Consider the following 22,241-nt stretch of genomic DNA (forward strand, 5'->3'; position numbering starts at 1 on the left):
GAATGGTATAGTGTCTGTGGGCCCAAAGGCACCATCGTGGTAGATTGATTTTTGGCTACAAAATCTGAGAGCGATCTTAAGAGTTATTGAGGTCCAATGTTGATCATGGGTGAGACTAGAATAGTCCAAGAGTTCTGAAACTCTTGCTGCTGTCGCCATTGTAGAGAACCAATGCCAAATCCCTGGTAAACTTATAGGCGCACCCGTTCAAGGAGCAGTCGTGTGAAGAATTCAACCAAGTATCAAGTAGGCTCGCTTCTTTAGTAGCTTCCTGCAGCCAGATCTACTGCTGCTAGCTTGGCTCAGTCAAGATGAAATCTACGTCCTATGGCTTGAGATTTCAATATGGGATGTTTCTTGAAATGCAGTTTGTATCCCTAAGCCCCAACGTCTAGAATCCAGTGGTCAGACGTTATCTGCTATGAATTTTCAGCATATGACAGAAGATGCCCTCCCACTGAAATCGTAAATCGCAGTCCATAGACATTACCAGGTCGAAAGGGTCTATAACTTCTGAGTCGGTGGCAAGGAAGTCAGAATTTGCGTTCACCTCTGCCCCGGACAGAGGATCCTCATTTCTTGTAGTCCGACTGACGAAAAGATTCCTGAGAAGACTGATGCTTGTTGTACCCCTGACTTTAATGGAACAAATTCTTCCTGGAGGGGAAAAACGTCTTCTTAGGAGGCTGTTTATATGACAAGTCCTTCTGATCCCAGGACACTTCTGGGGATGGGAAGATCCATGTGCCTTGGTCGCTAGGTTGATAGTTGATACTTGAAAACCATCCATTGTATCTTATCTGACCTCTTCTATGATATGTCCCAATTTGCCATTGAATGTCTTGGGAGCAGATATCTGTTGTGACACATCATGAACCTCTTGGTTTGGTTAGAAACAGCTCTTGAATGAATCTGTGCTGGTAGCTGTTGATGCTGAACCTATAGTAGCTATGAAGACATCCAGACATGGGTGGAGAGTAAGTCTTTCTGCATTCTGACTATAGTGTCTAGTAGGTTGTGATTGAGTCAGACTTGATCAGTCCTAATAGTCATAGGAGTCTCTCCAGGTATGCCTTCATAAGATGTCTGTAATGGTGGAATGATGTGTCTGATTCCGAGGACAAACCAGTTGATATAAGCGTCAATGTCCATTGAATATCTGGATACCGAGGACAGATCCTTAATTAGTGAAGCAGGTAATGTGACATTAGTAATAGGGTTGCGTACTAGCTTCATAAAGTCTTCGTACCAAACTTTGATGATCCCGAAGTGAAGTATCATGAGTTTTATACAACTACCGCTTCAATGAAGGTAAGGGTAGTCGTTCATCATGTCTGAGCTTGAGTAGACTTTCCAACATTTGGTCTGCTACCTTGCCTGCATAACTAGTCCAAGGCATAGTCTTGTGGATGTGTTGAGATGATGTAGGAGCATGACATTCCCCATATTCCGACATCTTAGGTGGCCAAATTTCTGTCATAGGAGGATGGAGTACAGGCATGAGGTGATGTAACTCCTTGAGTTCCACAAAAGTATATCCCTCCATATAATCCCGCTGGGGTGAGTCGTCACCCTGATTAATCTCTTCATAAAACTCTGATTCCACCTACAAGCGACCATAGGTAACCCCCAGGGGTATGGGGGGGGGGGGGGGGGGTTAATCCTCATCTTGGTCAGCTGGCCGGTCGGCTTGGGTACGGTCGGTAGGTTTACCGTGGAGTCTGTGCGGTAACCATACGGTGTCAATGGTCGGCTGGCAAGTTGTCTGGACAGTCGGATGGGTTGACGTGGAGTCCATGCAGCGACCGTACAATGTCTTGGCTGGGAAGTATGGCCGTGCAATACCCTGCTGGGACCCAAGCGGAGATTTAGCTGACCGTGTATCATGGTAGGGAAAAGCTTGCAAGCTGGCTGGACAGTTGGCTGGTCAGTACAGTCGGCTGAGGTAGGCCCTACGGCTGTGTGTGTGTGACACAGATATCTGTCCCCCATGCAGTCTTTTGACTGGGGAACTCTTCTTTGCCGGAGCTGTCTATCTTCTCTTCATCATCTCCATGTCCTCTTTTAAGGCTGAGAACCGAGTCTCAAACATGACCTTCATCATGTCCTGCTGTTGCTTGAATAGTTGGTGTATCAGACTCTTGGAGTGATGATTGTTCTGCTGGAGGAGTAGGGGGCGCTGGGGTAGAATCAGAGACCTGATTGGTGTTGGCTGCCGTGATGACTTCAACTTTTCTCTTGGTCGCTTCATGCCTTCTAGCCTTAGTTACAGCCCCAGCTAACGGTTTTGGCGCACCATGAGGTTCTCCCGTGATCATAAACCGACCACACTTCTTGCAACCGGGAGTAGAGGGAGACCTCACGAACACACCTCACACCAGCTTATACTCATGTGCGTGTAATTGTCACTCCAGTTAGCAGCCATTAATATTTACTTACTGTGTCTGTTTTATAGAAGACTATTAGTATATCTTAGATTAATGTGCTAGATTGTTACAACTATAACAATAGGTGTAATTGACAATGAAGGGGACGTCTGTTGAAAATCTGAAAATTTTAGTGTGACTGAAGCCAAGATACAGGATTTATGGCAAAGGTGTAAGAGAGGCAGAGGATTTGCAAGAATAATATCCTTTTCTGATTAAGGTTAGCAAGAGTTGAAGAACCATACATTCCTGTCCCTTCTGTGATTTTGAGTAGCCGTGATGTTGTGTTTTAGACCTCTGATGGGACACAGGAGTGTGGCTTGATAGTCCAGTTTTATTCAGGGTGGGGATAGTGTAATGTCTATGCTAGAGCAGACAAAGTGCCGCAAACTGATTTTTTGAAAAAAATTGTGGTAGGGACCTGAGAAGTTATTGTGCACCATGCAGTCCCGTACGTAAGTGAGTGAGGAAATATCAATTGTTTGCAGTTCTGACACTCTTTCTCACACACACTTTCTCGAAGCAAGAAGCTTCTGTCATAGGCTTAATATGATTGATAAATTCTATTTTAGGAAGGTGCATGGCATTTTGATATCTTTCCTTTTTGACTTTATAAGTTGATTAAGTGCTAGGTTAGTACCTATGGAAAGGCCATAGTGTTGAAGTACAATGCCATGTGGGAAATTCATATTCTGCCTCAGATAGAGTAAGAAATCTGTGACCATAGGTATAAGTGATATCTATGTCTCCGAAAACCTCTTCCTCTTCACTACTGCCAGAACTTGGTCCTTCGGGTGTCAGAGGTTTGATGAAGAGGGTCTCAACGATTGTATCACCACTTCTGAAGCAGACTTAGAGAAATAGGAGGCCTGCATCTTTGCCAAGATAGTTTCCAAGCTGTAAAATATATCCTATCTTGGCTGACATAGCAGATTGTGATGTTCTGCTAGGCTTCTTCTGTAGGCATGACCTTGTACCTTTGGGAGAGATGTCTGCTTGAATATTTTACTTGTTTTGAATCTTTAACAAATGTTTAAATCTCATTCCCATTTTATGTTTTATTTAAACTTAGTAAAATCTAAATATTTTTTAATTTGTATACTTATCCTGTATTACTACTTAATGCATTTACAGCTTACCTTAAGACGAAAAAAGACAGTGGCTACCAATGGTCCTGGGTCAAAGAGAAAAGGCTGTTTCCATCTCAAGTCCTGGTTTTTGAAGGACCATCACCGCTGTCATGTGACCTCAATGTTATGTCACATCAAGTCATATTACCGCTTGTCGCACGAGCTTATCACAAAAAAAGCTGTGACAGGTGGGCCCTTAGACGTAGTAATGCAGAATAAGTATACAAATGTGAAAAATATTTAGATTTTACTAAAAAAATTTACCTATCCTGCATTACTCCTTAATGCATCTGTATCAGACGGTACGGAGGAGGGTATGTATAAAAACGCCCAACCTTATTTACAGACAGAATATAACAATTGAGGATAAGTCCATGTATACAAACTTGTAAAGATGGAAGATAGCAGAAGGTAAAATCTTTACATACTGTGTTACTGTGCCAAAGCTGATAAAAAGCTTGAGAATGCCTCTTACCAGGCGTGTCAGAGACAGTTCATTATTTGTGTCATGGGTTAGTTACTTGCTGGGCTACTACCAGAGGGCTTTAGCTGTGGACGCCATCGATGTGTTCAAGAACCACATCATAAAAATAATGACTTGTGAAAACTGTGTCGGACCTCCAAAAATATACTTCCATGATGTAATAGAACAATTTCTGAGTCGTGCCATGGTTCAGGCTACTGCTCTCATCTTTTGAGGGTTGTTCGTCCTTAGCAAATCAAGTCCAGCTATCCTGTAAGCCTGCAGGATGACTGCGTGTAATTATATGGATATGGTGTTGTGACTGACTTCGGTCATGGACATATGTGATACTGGAATGAATAACTGTTTCCGCGAGCCACCCTTAGTTTCTGAGCAGCGGATGAAAACTCACAGTGAGCTTACTGGGCACAAGAGGAGTTCACCCTCATCTTCAATGCCCACAATCGTCGAGATTGGTGGAATGGTAAAGAACGATTGTTGATTTTTTGCTATAAAAATCCCAACACAACCCGAGATGTACAGCTCTCTGCATACCATGCTCAAAATGGACATTGGTGATGTCAAGTGCGTGTAACTTGTTCACCCGAGTCGCAGTGGCCAAAGCCAAGAGTGAGTGAGTGATGATGGTCTTACGTCGCTTTTAGCAATATTCCAGCAATATCATGGCAGGGGGGGGAACACCAGAAATGGGCTTCACACGTTGTACCCATGTCGGGGATCGAACCCGCATCTTCGGCATCCAAAGCCAAGAGAAAAATTGTTTTCTTTGTGAGGTCATAAAATGAGGATACGTTGAGGGGCTTGATTGTGGACCCTCAGAAACCAGGAAGTACCACATTCTAATCCCACACAGGGGGACGGAATTTGGCCTTCTGATCTTCAAGCCTGAAAGATCCTAATAGGGTCTGTAGTTCCAGTACCTTGGTCATGTTGGAACCAACACTGAATTAAGCACTACCAAATACATTGTCTTTTGGTACGCAAGTGTAGGAGGTATTTGGCTAGGAATAGTGGGACGCTGTCGTGGGTTCTTGATTTTAAGCCTTACAAAAAGTTTCAAATGATCTCCACTTGATCAACCACAAATGATCGTATAATCCCCTGGTGGAGTGACGATGTTCAAAAGCAATGGCCTCAACTGCCCAGGCCAATAGCCCTTAGTACTTAACGCCTTATTAAGATGAACCAAGCATGCAGATGAAACCTGCCTGGTGTTGGGTGAGGTAGTTTGCTGTGAAGGTTGATGAGAGGGGTAGTGGATCATCTTCATCCAGAGATGTGCTGGACTATGAATTGTAGTCTCAGAAAATCTACTACTCGGTAGATGAAAGAAAGTGTTGAAGAAGGGAGTGGGAGCGTCCCTTGATTGTGCAGGCACCACACCACTGTGCTGTTGTCAGCAGATATTGCGAGTTGGGTGGACTGGCGCTGCTCCCGCCAATGTGAGATGGCCAGAATGTGTGCTTCCAACTCTAGATTGTTCATGTGCCAAGTTTGTTGTGCGCCTGACCACAGCACTGAGGCTGTCTGGCCCTGTAAGTAAGCACCCACCCCTGAAGGGAGGAATCTACAAACAGATGTAGCTTCAGGGTTATTCAGGGTTTTTCACAGAAAAGGAGACACCTCCTAAGACGTTCATTCACCAGTTGAGGTGGGTCCTTAGGTGGACTGGTAGAGTGATGGCTACAAGTTGATCCTGCCACAAGATGCAAGAGGCTAGGAATAGTTGTATTGGACACAGTTGTAGTTGGCCTCTGCATGTCAAATACTGGGCTGAAGTTAGTTGCCCCAGCAACACTTGCCATTGGTGACGTGTGTGTAATTGACGCAGGGCAGTTGACAGATGGCGTAAGATCTTTAGCCATCAGCCCCTCGGCACTGATAGGATGTCCTGATCCATCTGAAACAGGCCCCCTATGAACTGGAGCCGATAAGGAGGAGTTAACTGCGACTTCGCCTTGTTGATCATCCATCCCAATTGGAATAGCAGACGTCGGGTGAAATCCCGATGGCGTACCAGGTCGAACATGTCCTGATTACACAGGAGACAGTCGTCTATGTATCACTCAAACTGGATGTTCATGAGGTTTAGAAAGGCAGTTATTGGCTTGATTATCCATGTAAATAGCCACAGGGCTACTGAAATGCCAAATGGCAGGACTGCCCATTGGTAGTTGACCCCATTTGTGCAAACACAACAAGCAATGAGATAGAATGCAAAAATATTCATATACATGATAACAAACACATAAATATAATGGTTTTGGCACGAACTTGGGAGCTGACAGATTCTTATCACAGACGAGGTCTGACCGAGAGCTAGGTGCTGTCCTGGAGCCGCTATGAGGCTTGGACGGTGGTCTGCAGACCGGGACTGCGACCTGAGCTCTGGTGCTAGCTTAGTACAAGGAGAGGGAACGACCGAGAGCTAGGCGAGGGTCCTGGGGCCGCTGCGGCGGCTCGGACGGTGGTCTGCGGACAGGGGCTGCAACCTGAGCTCTGGTTTAGACTTGGGGGAGAAAAGGACACTCTAGATGAGTGGAAATAGCCTGGCCAATGAAAGGCCAATCAGTCAACCCCTGATAATAGAAGGCAAAATTGAAAAACTGTACATATTTACAAAGCAGCAGCAAATCGGTACAAAGGTGAGGACCTAAGCCGGTGAAGAGAGGGTGGGCTGGCGGGTATGGGAATTTTTGTAGCGAGTGTTGTTGTCCTTCTAGCTTTGGGAGAGGAATGGAGAGACACGGGGCTTATGGGTAAATAGGCTCCCGTGCGCATGTGCAGAGGAGGAATTTGAAACCTTACGAGGGATAGTTGTAGCGTAACATAAACACGTACATGAGAATAAATTTTATAATACACTGGATATGCATGTAGTAAGTAGAAAACAAAATACGTTGAATTTGCACAAACCACAATATTTAATTATCATTTTGTGCAAACACAACAAGCAATGAGATAGAATGCAAAAATATTTCATATACATGATAACAAACACATACATATAATGGTTTTGGCACGAACTTGGGAGCTGACTGATTCTTATCACAGACAAGGGCTGACCTGAGAGCTAGGTGCTGTCCTGGAGCCGCTATGAGGCTCGGACGGTGGTCTGCGGACGGGGGCTGCGACCTGAGCTCTGGTGCTAGCTTAGTACAAGGAGAGGGAACGACCCAGAGCTAGGCGAGGGTCCTGGGGCCGCTGCGGCAGCTCGGATGGTGGTCTGCAGACCGGGGCTGCAACCTGAGCTCTGGTTTAGACTTGGGGGAGAAAAGGACACTCTAAGACGAGTGGAAATAGCCCAAAGCAAGTGATTGGAAGGTTACCCCCTTACAAGAGTGAGTGCCCCCAAGTTGTGCTAGGTGTGGTAAGGAAGGTGCATTGTGTGCAACAACATAGAGAGGGATCACAAGATACATCAACATCGTACAAAGGAATAGACCAACACAACCAATTCAACGCAGCTGATCGGAGATGTCCCCGTAACTAGGTATTTATGGACAAGTAATTAAAGACAACTGAGCATTCTTAATAACGTCCTCTGGGGTCCGAATATAACGTGTAACACAGTCTGTCTGCCACCTGCCCAGTGTTTTTATGAGGTGATCTTCCATACGAACAGTTGCAGCGGAGGTCGCTGCCTATATGCAAAAAGAGTGTCCATAGTATCAAGATGTGCATGTTTCATGGTCATATTAGGCCATTCTACCATGAATTTGGAATTTACTCGATTCTGATTGGTCAATCAGAGGCTATTAAATCACAATAAACCCCCTCTGATTGAAACAGCTGGTTTGACGGCCGCATCACCGCGGAAGCTAATATTCATAGAATAGTACTATTTTCAGTCATTGTCGGTAGGCATATTTGAATAACTATATCTACAATTACCGGTTACAAAATGCACAGATGCGGTTACTACAATATTCAAAGGATGTGTGACAATACATTTCGTGCAGAAAAACACGACAGAAATCAACAAAGGGAATGTATTTACGTTTTGGAGACAACAGAGAGCTTGAAATTTTGGTGCTTTTCTATATACGACTGTGACGTCATATCTTTAGCGTCACAATGAGCGATATGACGTCATAATGGTGACGTGCGATGTAGAGCGAAAGCCTTGCAAAGCTTGCTTTGTTTTCTTTAGGGATGCCCACCTCATGTTAGCTTACCAAGTTGCCGTGCTTATATGCTTTCAATGCCTGTCATATGTTCGAGTGAAGTATTACGGTGTAAACAAACTGCTTGAGTATATACAACACCATATTTTGTTCGGTGATTCTGTAATTCAGATCATAACCCACTCAAAACACTGAACTCAACCCTTGCCGCTTCACTCAGTATATTTGCTAACGCCAAAGAGTTCGCATTTCTTTTAGTCATGGTAGAATGGAGATAAACATACTGTGTTTTCAATGTAGAGCTAGGTTACCTGTAGATTTAACCCCGCTAAATTTAACATTTGAAACCTCACGCTGCGCGTTCGGTTCCAAATTCAATTTAGCGTGGTTAAATCTACAGGTAACCTAGCTCTACATTGAAAACACAGTATGTTTATCTCCTAATTGCAGGAACATGGTATGGGAGATGGCTTTTCCAACACAGTCAACAAACAGAGGATCACTGTCCCTGGCACCATGTGATAGTCTTACTTGTTTTAAGCGGTTCAAATTGGCAAAAGGGCAAATGGTAGAGTGGTTGGCAAACAAGGGAATGATGACGTCCTGTCTAAAAATGTCTGTCTTTGAAGCTTTTAGCACGAGAGTACACTTTCCTGTATTATGGTCTATGGTGACATCAGATTGGTACTAGCATCGAAGTCACAAGAACATGTGAACTCGGCACATCATAGAAAACCAAAGGCAGTGGTGCACATGACCTCAATTAACAGATCATTGAGATGTCCGAGCACCCCATTTCGTAATGTACACACAATCTTCTTCAAAACATTGTAGGTTATGGGTAAGCGTTTAGGCACACCCTGTTGTAGTAGCTTCTTGTATCCATGAAGTAGGGTTGGTAGCTGATTTAGACCACCAGTAGACACTGAATCGAACACTGTATGCACACCTGCCTTCAGATAGGTAAACCGAATACCCGCAAGATAGGATTTGACAGTGACATACTGTAGTTTTGCTCACAGAAACAAAAGGCCACATATTGTTGCAGAAGTGCCGAATTAACTGGTGGCAGACCCGGTGCTGCCCGTGTAAGGCTTGAGCATGTAGAGTACAGGCTATATCTCAGGAGAAAGGCAACGTATGACTGAAAGCCAGAATCATAGGTGGTCTTGGTTCTGGCCGCCACTGCAGCATCCCATAGGGTGTCTAGGTGTCTTGCCAGACCCATATCAACTGTGAGTGTTGTGGACCAGGGCCCACTTGCACAAAGCGATCTTAGCGCTAAGATGATCGTAACTCCCATACTTTAACATAGGCTTACAATAGTTGTAGCGCTAAGATCGCTTTGTGCAAGTGGGCCATGGTGTTGCTTGTGGTGCCACATGTGGAGCAAGTTTCCGAAATCTGGCAATCTGTAACCGAGACAGAGAATCAGCAATTTGGTTTGACACGCCTGGTTCATGTTTGGCACATATCACAAAATTGTCAGAGGCTGCTAGTGAGGTAACCATACGCATCAGAGGTATAATGTTTTTGCATTTCAATTGCGACAAAATCCATGTATGAGCTGTTCTGTTGGCGCTTACCAAAGGCATACTTGTAGGAGATCGTGCATCTGGTGTCTGATAAATGTTAGATGCAGGTGTAAGAGCTAGCGCTTGAGTAGTCGGATGTGTAAGCATTGTAGCTGATGCAGGAGGCTGGTATGTTCATGCAGGCACCTGGTACATATGTGCCATGGATTGCATTAAGTTTTGCATCCATTTTACAGAAGGCTGCCCTTACATCTGTTGCACTACTGGGTAGGCAGGCGGTGCTGTGCAGTTAAGCCTGGGGTCATAGAACATGGAGAAGAGTGAATGTCGGCAGTTACTATCACCGTGGTAATAACCGGAAACTGGTGGCTGGTAGCGTCCTGCGACTCAGACATGTTCCTCACAACTGGACTGCTGTAAAACACGTTTGTGAGTGACCTGTCTATAAATGGAGAAACTCGATGAAGAGATAGGTGAATACAATTTACATTTGAAATTTGGAGTGCAAACATGAGTGCATTCCTTGCAACGTGGATGAGGATCTTTAAAAGATTTTATACCACGACAATGACAAGTTGTAGTTGAGATGGACTTGAGCATGCCAATGAAAACACACACGATACGTTCGGCAAAATATTATGAATTTTTTACAGGGTATAATATCAAATACACGAAAACTCTATATAATGCCAAAGGCTACAGGTATCTAAATATACATAAGCATGAAAATACCTCGCTGAGAATTGCAAACAAATTCAAAATGGTGGAAACAACAAGAGTCTTTTCACAGGGAAAACACCCACATATAAATACACAAACAAGTGAAAGTAATATGAAAGGAATACATCACCCATTGCAAATGAAATTTAGTGTGAAAGCAGAAGCTAACCACCAAAATAAACCCAAAAGATTGAAAGCCAAGCAAGACACGTCCTTCCTTTTCGATGACAAGTGGTAATATGACTTCATGTGACATAACATTGAGGGGAACTTGAGATAGAAACAGCTTTTTCTTTTTCACCCAGGACCATTGCTTGACGATGTCTCTTTTTGTTTTAAGGGAAGCAGTAAAAGCATTAAGAGTAATGCAAGATAAGTAAAAAATTACAGTAATAGTCAGCCAATGCTCTGATAGCTTGGAATTTAGCTGTCATCTCCAGATAATTTATGTGCATTCCCTTGTTTGACCATTCACCTTGGACTGAAGCGCTGTCCATTTGAGCGTCTCAACCTTTCAGGAAGCATAAGTGTTCAGGTGAAGTTCTGGAGAGAGAACATGAGAGAGATTCTTGGCATGACAATGTGATGCTGTAGCTCCCAATACAGGTCTAACAACCGAGCAGGGGAGATTATTTGATGATGTTGTGATGATCACACCTGGATGGCAAAGCCAAGCATGGTTCTTTCTCTTACTTCCACAAGTAGAAAACTTAATATCCTCCACCCTGTGCCATCAGCCACACACACTTGTATCACACACCATTACATTAGCGGCCTTGAAGGTTTCAGGTATGGCATCAAGACAAAAGGTGGTTCAAAGAAAGCTGCTGAACTCCTTTCTCCTCAGTGTCAACACCATATTACCTGTGGTTTTCACCAAGGGGGTAAGCGTCTAAGACCTGCATCACTTCCTCTTACATCAAGCTGATGATATGCCCTGATAAACTGGGAAAATGTTCAAAGAGGCGTCAAGGCCAGATAATTCAGGATTGTGTGAAAATGTCTAGGTGAAGAATCAATATAACAATGACAAATTTGTAAATGGAACTTAAAAGCTTACTTTTCTTGTAACATCTCAATCTTCGTTTCTAGTTTTGAGTTATGTTCCTGGAAAATAAAAGCATTTTATGTCAAAACATATCCAACATCATTATTACTCACCCAGTTTTATAACATATATTTATAATGTATCATGTCAGAGCTATAGGTTCGAGACTATCTAGTGCAGACTCAGGGGTTTGAGAGTATATAGCTCTCTCTACTACATATATGCCTAATTACCCATGTATACTAACCCACATATCACAAAGAATAACAATTTACCTAAATGAACACAAACTAAATAATCTAAGACAAAACACCGAACCTTCCAACATTTAAACACCAAAACTCCAAACCCCTAAAATAGACACCACACTTGCCTCCATGCTAAACAAACAAACGTGTCCAAACATCGCTAAAAACAATTCATTAGCATACATCCATGAGAAATGGCCAAATTGGTGCCACATTTACTGGGAAACCTCTAAAACAAACAAAATCGTACCGACTTCCCAATAATCAATCAAAATCTTTACGGCCGAACTCATGGGCATGGCCACAGCCCTTCAAAACCCACAAATAAAAACCCAGCATAACATCCTCATCCTCACAGACTCCCTCAGTGGACTCCAGGCCCTAAAAACCAAAAACACTAAAAATCGCCTCCAAACTAATTAATCAAATACTAAAAAGCTCTAATGAACTAACTAAAGCAGGCAAACAGATAGAATTCGTTTGGATAACTGCACATGTAGGAATTTATGGTAATGAACATGCCGACCAAGGAGCTAAAACTCCCAGAAATAAGTCTAAATCTGCCAATTTTCAAATCAGAAATTAAAAGCATAACAAAACAAAAAATCTCCAAAAAATGGCAAACAACATACAAAAACTCAAACTGTCAGTTAAAAAAAGTACTAAAAAAAACCCTAACTAAAGCCAACATTGTTTACCCATCCAAAAAAATCGACAGGGCCATAGCTAAATTACAAACAGGTCACACCAAACTGAACAGCCACCTTCAAACACTAAAAATACACGCAACAGGCACATGCCCACACTGCACTCAAAAAGAAACCACAGAACATGCACTCATCCAATGCCCACACTACAAGACACACAGAACAACACTCCAAAACACACTGAACTTAAACTCTGAGTTAACTCTAGAAAAAATCTTAAACCCACTAAATAACACATCCAACTTTAAAGCCCCAGGCAAATACCTAATTAAAACAGATCTTATTAACCGAATATAACCCACAAATAATCAAAACAAAACAAATTTAAAAAAATAAATAATAATAATTAATAAACAAACCAAACAACTTAACACTCACACATCCCTTAGTCTCTCTCTCATGACCGTAATACCCTGCCTAGGCTAGATACTGTCTCCCCTCCACAGACCATCATTGAAGGGAAGGATGTAAACCTGGCGCTACTATCATGATATAATATTTATACTAAGTTTTCATAGAATAATTAGATCCACAGGAAGTGCTTTTATGAGTTATCATGGTGTAACATTTATACAACATTTCATATAATTATGGTTTAGCAAGTAAAACATATCATCAGGTAAAATGCATAAACAAAATAATAGTAGTTTCAGTCATAGCTTTTTAGATAGATGCTAGTCTAAGGTAACAAGAACACATCTCTAAGACATACTATTCAATAAAACAAGAGTTATGTCAACATAGTTTAATAGATTTAAAGCTTTTAGATAAATACTAGCCTAAGGTATCAAGATCCCATCTCCCAGACATAATATCCAATAAGACAAAAGATATGTCAACATAGTCTTATGGATTGCCTTGAACTATTTTATTTAAGTAAATCTGTCATCACCTATATTAGAATAACATTCAGCAATTACTTCAATTAAGACTCATTAAGGATTAGCCCCCATACAAGCTCGTCTATAGTGATACCATAATCTCTTTCCAAGCACCCAGTAAATATGTCAACAAGATTAGTGCCAGTCCAACAGAATTAAGTATTCCCCTCTAGCCATTCATTAACCATAGGGCACACCCCATCGTGTATGAACCAATCATATTCCTTTTTATTGTTCTAATTTTTTTTTAAATACATACAGAAGCAAAATGTTAAGCAGAAGGGGTTTGTCGCTCTAGCCAAGTAGATCTCTCTCCCACAGTCCAGAGGGTTGTACCGACTCTCTGTGGCACCCTCAGCAAAAGTTCAGATATTGTTCATTGTTAATTGTTCTTGTAAATAAAATTGTGATTAGTCTCCTGTGACTCCGGCTCTTCGATGACTTATTCCCCCAAGAAAACCACCACACCATTTGGAGGGTTTTTTTCATCCGAACAGAACCATAATACTACTACTTTGTCCAGATCAAGTGAATTTCTCACCAAAGGCCATTGAGATCGGAAATGGTGAATTAAAATTAAAATCGACAAAAGATCGGCGATTATTACAACCACTGACCATACATGTATCACAGTTTTTCAAAACATTTGAATTCAATTCAGTTCAATTCTTTATTGTATGAAAGGTCACAGGCCCATATACAACGGAGTTACATAACATATTTTATGAGATCCAAAGTCGAGGCAACAATTCATTTATTAACAAAAAATGCATGATGTATGTACAAAGCCAGTTAGAAGATCCTAGCAGGACAGTAATGGATACAGTTTTATAGCATTAAAATGAGATAAAGACCACTGTGGTAAGTACTTGTTTATTAGATTTTTGAAAATAGGGCAAATAAACATAAAATGGTATTCATCTTCGACAACACTGTCACAGAATGGGCATAACCTTAGGGATTTCTCAATAGATGAAAACCTCCCTATCTTAATTTTTAGATCATTCAGGCCAAGTCTAAAACAAATAATGATGTTACGGAAATTCCTGTACCGTAAGTTAAATAAGATTCTGGTTCAAGCAATGACATGAACTGGCGATAAGTATCATATCTTGAACCTTCGTAAATATCTGAATGCCATTTCTGATGAAACATATCAATAGCACACATGCGAAAGTACTAAATGAAAACATTTGCGTTACAAATTGTCTGGTACAGCCAAATGAAACCAAAGCCATATGTTAAAAGCAATGTACGTATACAAGAAGCCCACGTGTTCTTTCCAAGACTATCAAGGTGTACAAACATGTTGTAGGCTTTCTTAGGAAAACTGTGTTTAGGCATAATTATTATTTTACACCAATACTTCAAGTAACGAGTGTAAGATATAATGTACAATGGGAATCTCCCGCATTCTCCATACACCATATTACTTGGTGTTGACATACCAACATTCAAAAACTTTTTACAAGCAAGGAGATGTACCTTTTCAATTGTATAGAACTCTTTACAACCCCTTATCTCAGACCCATATAGGTTGTATTTGAGAATCAAATAATCTAAAATACATTTTCGGTGAAATAACTCCAAGCTTAGAGATAACAGAGTGGACTTGTAACAGAGCTTTCTTTGCTCTGTTTGTGAGATTAATTACAGACTTATTCAGATTCAGTGTATGGGTAAACAATATGCCAAGGTATTTGTATTCATTCACAACATTAATACATTTACCTTTACCTTGCGGCCAATCATCCCCCTCTATGAAACATAACAATATTTGTTTTATCAAGATTAACACTAAGTTTTCATTTATCTGAATATTGTGAAAGTATGTCAAGCTGCTTCTGTAGACCAATAATAGAACTAGACATCAAATTCACATCATCTGCAAAAAGTAGCATGAAAAGTTCTAATATGTCAGGGAAGAGCTGGACGCCGTGTCTACCAGAGTGCATGATATCAACATATACCCGGGTAACTCATTTGTAAAAAAATGAGAAAAGTATAGGACTTAAAACACATCCTTGGCTTAAGCCTATCGAACAATAAAAAAAGTCACTTTTAGTATCACCATTGCAAACACATGATTTTACATTTGCATACATTGATTTCACAATGGCAAGCATTTTGCTTCCTAAACCCTAATTTTTCAAACAGCTCCACAATTTAGCTCTATTAACAGAATCAAATGCATTCTTAAAATCAACAAAATCTCTCATATTTGACCACAGTATTAATCTATTATTGATGATAGAGGTAAATGCTTTACCAAGAATACTAGTTAGAGACATACCCCAGTAATTGTCAGGATTGTTTACGCTACCAGACAGGAGTGAGTGAGTGAGTATGGTTTTACGCCGCTTTTAGCAATATTCCAGCAATATCACGGCGGGGGACAACAGAAATGGGCCTCACACATTGTACCCATGTCGGGATTCGAACCCGGGTCTTCGGCGTGACGAGCGAACGCTTTAACCACTAGGCTACCTGACCGCCCCTTCTAGACAGAAGGAAAAGCACCTGTATCAAAAATCTGATTGAAACATTTAACCAGAAAAGGCATAATATCAGGTAATGAGTACTTAAGCATTTCAGCTGTAACACAATCAACCCCTCCAGATTTACTAGTTTTAAAGCGAGATATAGCATTAAATATTTCCGTTTCCGTGCTGGGCGATTCCAACAGAAGCACGTCAACATCACTAAAATTTTCACTGATGCCATCATTATCATGCTCAAAGACCTCATTGTCTACCAAATATATGGAATCGTCTTTTGAGAATAACTTCTTGAAATGATGTAACCATTCTGTTGGGGATATAGATCCTCTGGGGGTAGAATGTCTCTGAAGAGAACGCATAGTTTTCCAAAATAATTTCAGACTGTGTAAAGTGCTGTTTAGTCGGACTAGCCATGACAATTTAAGATCATATTTGAACTTTCTACAAAAGGTTTTATACACATTTCTCAGTTTACAGTAGTGGTTTCTGTTGTATTCAGTGCGACAACACCTATACCTTCTGAGAGCCGTCCTAGATTCAGATCTTGATGCCCTACATGCTATATTCAACTTTGGTTCATCATGTTTATTTTCACCATATTTAGTTTGTTTCTTAATACAGGATGCTGAGTCCAGAACATACTGTACAAATATGTAATCCCCTCCTCTACATTAGCTTCAATTTTATCCATCAAAGAATTTTCATGAATATGCAAGGACCCCCTCAGTGTTGTGATAAAATACTTTCCTTCGAATCATTCCATGAAAATGTACTGTTCATAGAGACATAAACCTCACAATCTAAACTATGTATGGCATCACGATTGCTACAAGGAAACCTGCAGGATAACTCAAGGGGGAAATGGTCTGAATCTGATCGATCACCAACATTTAACATATCTACATACTGGAAAAAATCAACAGATGCAATTAAATAATCAACAACACTAGAACCAGTATCTCCTACAAACGTAAACTCGCCTGCTCTATCACCATAAACTCTCCCATTTAGTATAAACATTCGAGGAACAAAGCATAGATTCATTAAAATGCGTCAGAATCTATTGATAGTACCATCGTGAGATACACGCTGTTCAACAGGGGCATTGTCTACATCAATGTATAAATCACCATATCCAAAGTCATCACTGTCCTCAGAAATGGGATTATTTTCATTGCCTGTGCGGGCATTAAAATCACAGATTTTGGAAATTTTAAACATATGAAGCTTTCTATATCGGAGGTAAGGTGGATGCACTGGTTCACAACATCTTGCCTAACGCAGAGACACACACCACCAGGACATCTACCTGAAAACAATGTTTTAACTGCTGGGGCCAAGTACATTTGGTAACCAGGTAGCCAGTTTAAGTCTAGGAAATCTGATGTCTCCAAGAAACACACAATATCAAACGATTGGAGGTACGCAATAAAGACACAATCATCAAACATTTTACACAGGCCACAAATGTTCCAGGACAACAATGACAGATGTTTATCGTTACCGGTGTTTGACTTATTTCCATTCTGTGTCAAATACTGGCCCTGGCCGGATTGTTATTTCTGTGGTAGCCACCATGCTGTGAAGTACTCCTCAATTGTCGTTTGGAGCTCTCTGATTTGTGTGTGTCATGATTATGTTCATCATTACGTGGTTTAGTTAAAAGCATACCATTCTTGGAATATCCAATATGTCCTCCATCTTTCAGGGCTTTAAGTTGCTCACGTTGGCTGATAGTTAAGTCGCTTGAGACTCCATAACCGATATTCTTGAGTGTTCTTCGAGCTTTCAATACTTCAATCTTGTCATCAGATAGCCGTAATTTAGCAATGAGCGGTCTTGGTTTAGAGGTATCCTCACAAGTCGATGTGCACGGATGATGTCATCACTAACCCATGTCTTGGTCTGAACATGGCTGTTAAAGATATCTACTACCTTGATCTTGCAATGAGTGTGCATCTCCCCTGTTTCCTCAGTCATGTTATAGAGGATAACGTTGTCACGCCTGCTAAATGCCTCTAGCTTGTCGATCTTCATAGGGAAGTTCTTCATGTGAGACAGACAACACTAAGTTGTTATTTTCACAAGCCTTTTTGTTTGTAGGCCTGAATATGTTACAATTGTTCCTTTATGTGGATATTCAAGGATACACCTTGTACAAGGTAATTGCCATATATTATGCATATAACTTTGGTCGGTTGTATTCTTTGCATTTTGTTTTCATCCATTTGCTGTAGCATTGAACAGAAATATTCTGGTTCCTCTGTCTTCAGTGGGAAGTTCTTAATTCATGCGAGACAGAAAACACTAAGTTGTTATTTTCACAAGCCTTTCTGTTTGTAGGCCTGAATGTTACAATCAATGTGTACATACCAAAGTGGGATGACAGTGAGAATTTTGGAATTGACAGTCTCTTTCGCCAGTTCAAAAGCCTGTTTACAGACAATGACATCACTGTTCAATACAAGAAGGATTCAAGCCTATCAAACCTTTCGTAACATTTTAACAGGAATTAGCAGAAAGACATCAGAATATGGGGGAATTTGTATTGCAATTTACTATTACACATTTAATGTCAAAAACATTTCCTGAGGTCCCAGATGATGTAGCTTTTGTTTGTGCAGTGATCAACATAGCCTTTCACCTATTATTAACATTGATGTCTACACAACAGATGTCACAACATATTTGTCACCTACGTAAGGTTTTTCCCTTTATTTCCAGGTGTCATTTATCATTCAGAATCGTCTGTGAACGATCACATTTCTTCTCTGTATCAAGTTACTATTTTCTCAGAATGCATATATTTTTTCTACAGCGCATGCTCAGTACTATGGATGTGACGTCATTTTGTTTTTCTATATTAACAACAAGAGCCTCAATGTTGTTCAGCTTGTTTCCATTGTTCTCTCAGCTGTCATTACGACCCTCCATCCATCCCCATCTCCACTAAGGAGCTGGCTCGGAAGGGGCTTTGCAAGTCAATCATTCTGTAAACTATCATTATATGGCTTGCGTCCCCCAAAGTATTATCATTTTCACTCATACCAGCAGGGTATCACCCTTTCTACATACTTTAATTTACCTTTTAGATCTACCCGCAGAGTTCTAAATCATTTTCATATATATTTCAAATTTACTTATGAAACCCACAGGGCTGCCTTTTTATACTACTTACCTGCAGCGCAAGTTACCTTTCCAACACCGAGTCAGCCCCCGAATCTTATGCCATGTCTTGTAAATGATAAACATTTGATGGTACTCAATTGTTTTTGTTGTCACTGCACAAACCCAGAAGTAAGACAGAAATTATCTTGGATTATATTGGATGAGTGTTCTTTTGATCACCTTGTCAAGAAAACTGTACAGGTTGTGAGGAAAGGGCAGTCTCAGCCGAATAAAATAAGACAACTAATGTTAAGAAATTTTCCAAATGACATTTGGTTTAACTGACAAGGAAAACTGAAAACTGTCTAAGTCTCAGATAGATGTTGCATCTATTTCCAGCAATTTCAACAAGAATAGATATCATCTGTGTGGTCAAGCAGGACATTTTGCAAGAGCTTGCGAAAGCTGCAGACAAGGCAGTTCTTCTCTTTCAACAAACTGGAAGCTGCTTCATTTGGCTTGCAACTAGAGAAAACAGAATCAGGGAAACTAATCATGGCAGGGGTGGATCGGTGAACATCAATGGCAGATACAGTATTATCCTTCTGTTGTCATTACCTACTCATGTTATCCCACTCATGTATGCAATTGTTGTTACTGTTAATCCTCCACTACGATATATATTCTGTACAATGTTCTTTATTCAGTCTTGCTTGCCAACGGATTAAGGATATACACCGAAACGTCGCCTTTACAGTATATTAAAGAAGTTGTTATCCATAAATTGTGTCTACTTTGACTGTCATATGTAGCCATGTCAATTGTAGCCATGTCAACTGCTTTCTGCATGATTACGTCAGTATTGCCTTCGTTCCCTGCATGATAAACAGCATCAGACTGTTGCAAGTTAGGGTCCAGAAGATAAGTTGTCTGTTGTTTGTTTCTCTTAATTGCCAGAAAGCTAGCTGCATCACCTGGGACTGAAGTACGGGACTTCATTATATCAGGCATTTCTGTTTTCAACAATTACTGTCATTTTTGTTCCTGGTCTTTTGTTGTCTCCACATCCCAACTGTCTACTACAACCATCACATCATATTCGTTCTGGAAAACAGCATTTGTGTTGGCCAAACAAACATCGTTCTAACTTTGGCCCATTTGAGCTGTTGTTGTAGAAGCACAACCATCAATAACAGTGCATCCTTCTAGAAAACCAGTGTTTAGCACGGCACTTGACCACATGAGGGACTGCTCAATCTCTACATCTGACCCAGTACCACTCCCAAACATATTTAAGTAATGGAAACAGACCTTCGGACAGTGGTTCTTGAAAACAATCCATGCAACATTGAACATGAGGCTGTTTGTAAGTTCTGGTAACTGTGTCAAGCTCACATTACACATCCAGGCTCACACTGTCCATAGCTTCACTCTCCTGTGGATGTTCAAAGAGAAGAATGTGAAGTACTGCACAAGTCAAAAGGCATGCTCTGATTGTCTTGTGATATGACTTTCCTTCAAACATTTCTTGCATTGACAGTCATATCAAATACATCCCCGCAGTCCAGTCTTACAACCTGATACAAAGGACATGAGCTGATAAAAGACGTAGTTAGATGTGTGAAAATGCATCTGGTTAATCTGTCTTCATTTAATGTTTTTTTGCATATTATAATGGCTGGTCACAAGAGCGCAACACTGCCCTTTCTTCATTGGAGGATACAGAATTCCTGATTCTGAAAAGTTGTCTTGAAATGTGACGAAGCCATTACATGTCTTGCACCTTTGGAACTTGGTTTAGAGTACAGAAATTGATCTATGACATGAGACTAGTGACAGAATTTTTATAATGAAAAATGTTACTAAAATCACCTGCAGAGAGGATCTCATAGAGTTATGTCCATTAGCTGTATCTTCATTGTAGTCCAAGTTATCTGCTATCCACTGGCAGAATCCTCCTCCTTCAGTTGCATCAATTCCAGGATGGAGATCATTGACAGTCTTGCTTACAACTGCTTGTTTAAATCCCAGACTCAATCATATGAAACCATTGCTGACAGTTCATTTAGCAGAACTTTTGATTCTGTGTTCTAGTGGACAAACACACTTTTTGTTTAAGCTGTCAATACACATCTTTTTGTTAGTTGGTTTATGGAATTTTTAACATGACATATACCTGTAATTAAACTTTGCCCTGTGACAATGGAACCTGTTCTATCCAACTTTGACTAAATACTCAACACATTTATTCTCTCTGTACTGCATATTAATTCCAATTGCATTTTAAAATACAAGGAGTTGTGGGAGAGGCAAGTTTTATGGCAAAATCATTTCATAACTGCATTGCTATATGCTAAAAAAATATTTTTATTCTATAATTTCCTTAATGATATTTTTCTTTCCATTTCGTAAACCAACTTGAAAAAAGCCAGCCACGACTTAAAACCAGGAGACAGGTAACTTTCTGTGGCACAACCACTAGGTTGAACAAATAATGAGAGACCTGGGTCTAGATTTTCGAAACGATCTTAGCTGAGATAAATCTTAACAACTTACCTTCAAGGAAAAGATAAGATAGATTTTCGAAACTATCATAAACCGGTCGCAGATCGTACAGAACTACGATACGAGAAGTGATACAGAATTCATGATCACATTGTCAGGTCACACTGTTTAACACGCAACTATTTGAGTGATATTCTGTACAATCCTACATATGTCCTACATGTAGACGTTTTGTTCTTATGATAAAAGATGTCATGACTACCCGAACACAAATAGCACTTGTGTGCCATGCAAAGACATTTTTCAAACCCAATAAATGTTATAATCAATAAGTGTAGTGTTACCACACTATAGCTATGGGAACTGAAATAATGTGCCAAAAGATACTTTACTATTTTCCCTTCAAATGTTCATCTCATGAGCTTGCAGAACTTCTTGCAAACACATCGCGTACAAAGTCAAGGACGAAAGCAAGGGACACTATTCTAAATGACAGTGACTAGACCTTTGATCGAACAGCAGGCGTTCAGCATTTAAGATACGTGTTCAAGTCTGATGTTACGTTATGTATACTGGGTGAACATACATATAACGTAGTTATTTTCTATCCTTTTAAATCAAGTAGAGCTAATAAACTGATTTGTCTGATTTGAATTAAATCTGGCTAAGGAGCGAAATAACTACACTATAAATGTGTGAAAGTTACACCCGAACGTAGTCTGACAGCATTGTCAAGGATCATTTACTCGTATTTGTCCTTAGACCCTATCCTTTACAATGATTTTATTGTCTGAACGGTCTCAAGTATCTATATTCAATAT

At 40.5% G+C, this 22,241-nt stretch overlaps 1 protein-coding gene across 4 annotated transcripts in view; it reads right to left on the minus strand.

The window, feature by feature from the left end:
- The window catches only part of LOC139445782 (ankyrin repeat domain-containing protein 26-like), a 758,925-nt gene that overhangs the window by 198,266 nt on the left and 538,418 nt on the right, over positions 1–22,241 (minus strand). For all 4 annotated transcript variants that reach the window (XM_071226998.1, XM_071227000.1, XM_071226999.1 and 1 more), the window contains one exon: positions 11,483–11,529. In XM_071226998.1, the coding sequence (XP_071083099.1) occupies positions 11,483–11,529 (47 nt within the window). The remainder of the gene's footprint in view (positions 1–11,482; positions 11,530–22,241) is intronic.

The sequence above is a fragment of the Haliotis cracherodii genome, unplaced genomic scaffold, assembly GCF_022045235.1.
Source record: "Haliotis cracherodii isolate W230 unplaced genomic scaffold, xgHalCrac1.p SCAF_6, whole genome shotgun sequence".
NCBI classification, from domain to species: Eukaryota; Metazoa; Mollusca; class Gastropoda; order Lepetellida; family Haliotidae; genus Haliotis; species Haliotis cracherodii.